Genomic DNA, 1,156 nt, shown 5'->3' with positions numbered 1-1,156 from the left:
AGGCATACCGGTGTACGTTGGTGCTTCTGGGTCTCACGAAATCCTCCATGACAGACTCAACAGTCTTCGTGGGGGATGACCGAGGCACAGAAAGGAGCAGGAAAGCCGAATCGGCTTCTTCTTCAACGTTAACGTTGAGGTGTGCATCACTCTTCTGAGTGATGACGAGCCATTGAGGCTCATCGTGCCCACAACTGTACACACGAATCCGTGGGAACAGCGTGGAAGAAACGTGGTACACCAGCATCGCCAGTGAAACAACTAAGTGCATGCAAACTTCGGCGGAGAGAAGTAAGCCGATGATCATGAAGACCTCCATTTCTTCCAATATCGCCGGTTCAAAAGGGTCGCAAGAGATATCTACCTTGGCTGGCCAGATCATAGCTCCTGTTCCGATTAGGATCGGGTTTCTAAGATAGTCACATCAGGGTCTTACGCCTCTTGGAACTTATCGTTCGCCAGATCTTGGTCCCATGACTTTTGGAACCACATTTCGCGTACCAGTTGGCCACCCGGTCTTTGGGCCAGTATGTATTCATATGCCATGTCCTCAGCTCCTTCAACCTCTGGATGTACTACAACAATCTTGCCAATAACAGTACCGTCAACCGCTCCTTTCAAAACCGGCTCTTCAATGTCTTGGTAGTTGGTTAAACCCGACGGGTGAAAGCGGACGGGCGGCGGAGGCGTCAACAAGGTGACGGTATGTCCTTGGGCAATCTTCCAGGCGAAGATCGCGGAGACTCCCTTCATGTAATTCGTCCATTGCACACTCGTCTTGTGGGGTCTTTTGCACTTTGGATGGGTCCAGTTCATCAGATCGCCCATGGCACTGGTAAGCGTTTGCATCCCACGCTGATTTGCCCATTCTTCGACCGTGGCATGAGCCACGCCGCTCCAAAGAACCTGCTTCTCATCAATCCAACTCTCGTTAAATTGACGCATGATTTCCTCTCCTTCCTTTCTGGTCAGATACTTGGGGCATATGATGTTGAGTAGCTGGTTGAATTCCGGGGTTGCCAGATGCCAGCGGTGGAATGCATCAGTTCGTTGACCCATTGTCGGCGGAATTGTCGTAAAGCTTCGTTATGGTAGGGGATCATTTGGAGAGGATATCTCTAGCACGCGCGTCGAGCTTTATTCGTTTTCCTTTGAC

General features: G+C 50.7%; 1 protein-coding gene across 1 annotated transcript; it reads right to left on the bottom strand.

Annotated features, from left to right (window-relative positions):
• Positions 1-432: 432 nt before the first annotated feature.
• On the bottom strand, positions 433-1,059 carry COL26b_014521 (uncharacterized protein; the record flags this gene model as incomplete). Its single annotated transcript, XM_053187092.1, has 1 exon — positions 433-1,059. The coding sequence occupies one exon, from the start codon at positions 1,057-1,059 to the stop codon at positions 433-435; it is 627 nt and encodes a 208-aa protein (XP_053028963.1).
• Between the last annotated feature and the right edge of the window lie 97 nt (positions 1,060-1,156).

This window comes from Colletotrichum chrysophilum, assembly GCF_026319265.1.
Source record: "Colletotrichum chrysophilum strain AFK26 chromosome Unknown scaffold_547, whole genome shotgun sequence".
Lineage (NCBI taxonomy): Eukaryota > Fungi > Ascomycota > Sordariomycetes > Glomerellales > Glomerellaceae > Colletotrichum > Colletotrichum chrysophilum.
Note: the sequence above shows the minus strand (reverse complement) of the source record. Positions and strands in the feature narration are given on the sequence as shown.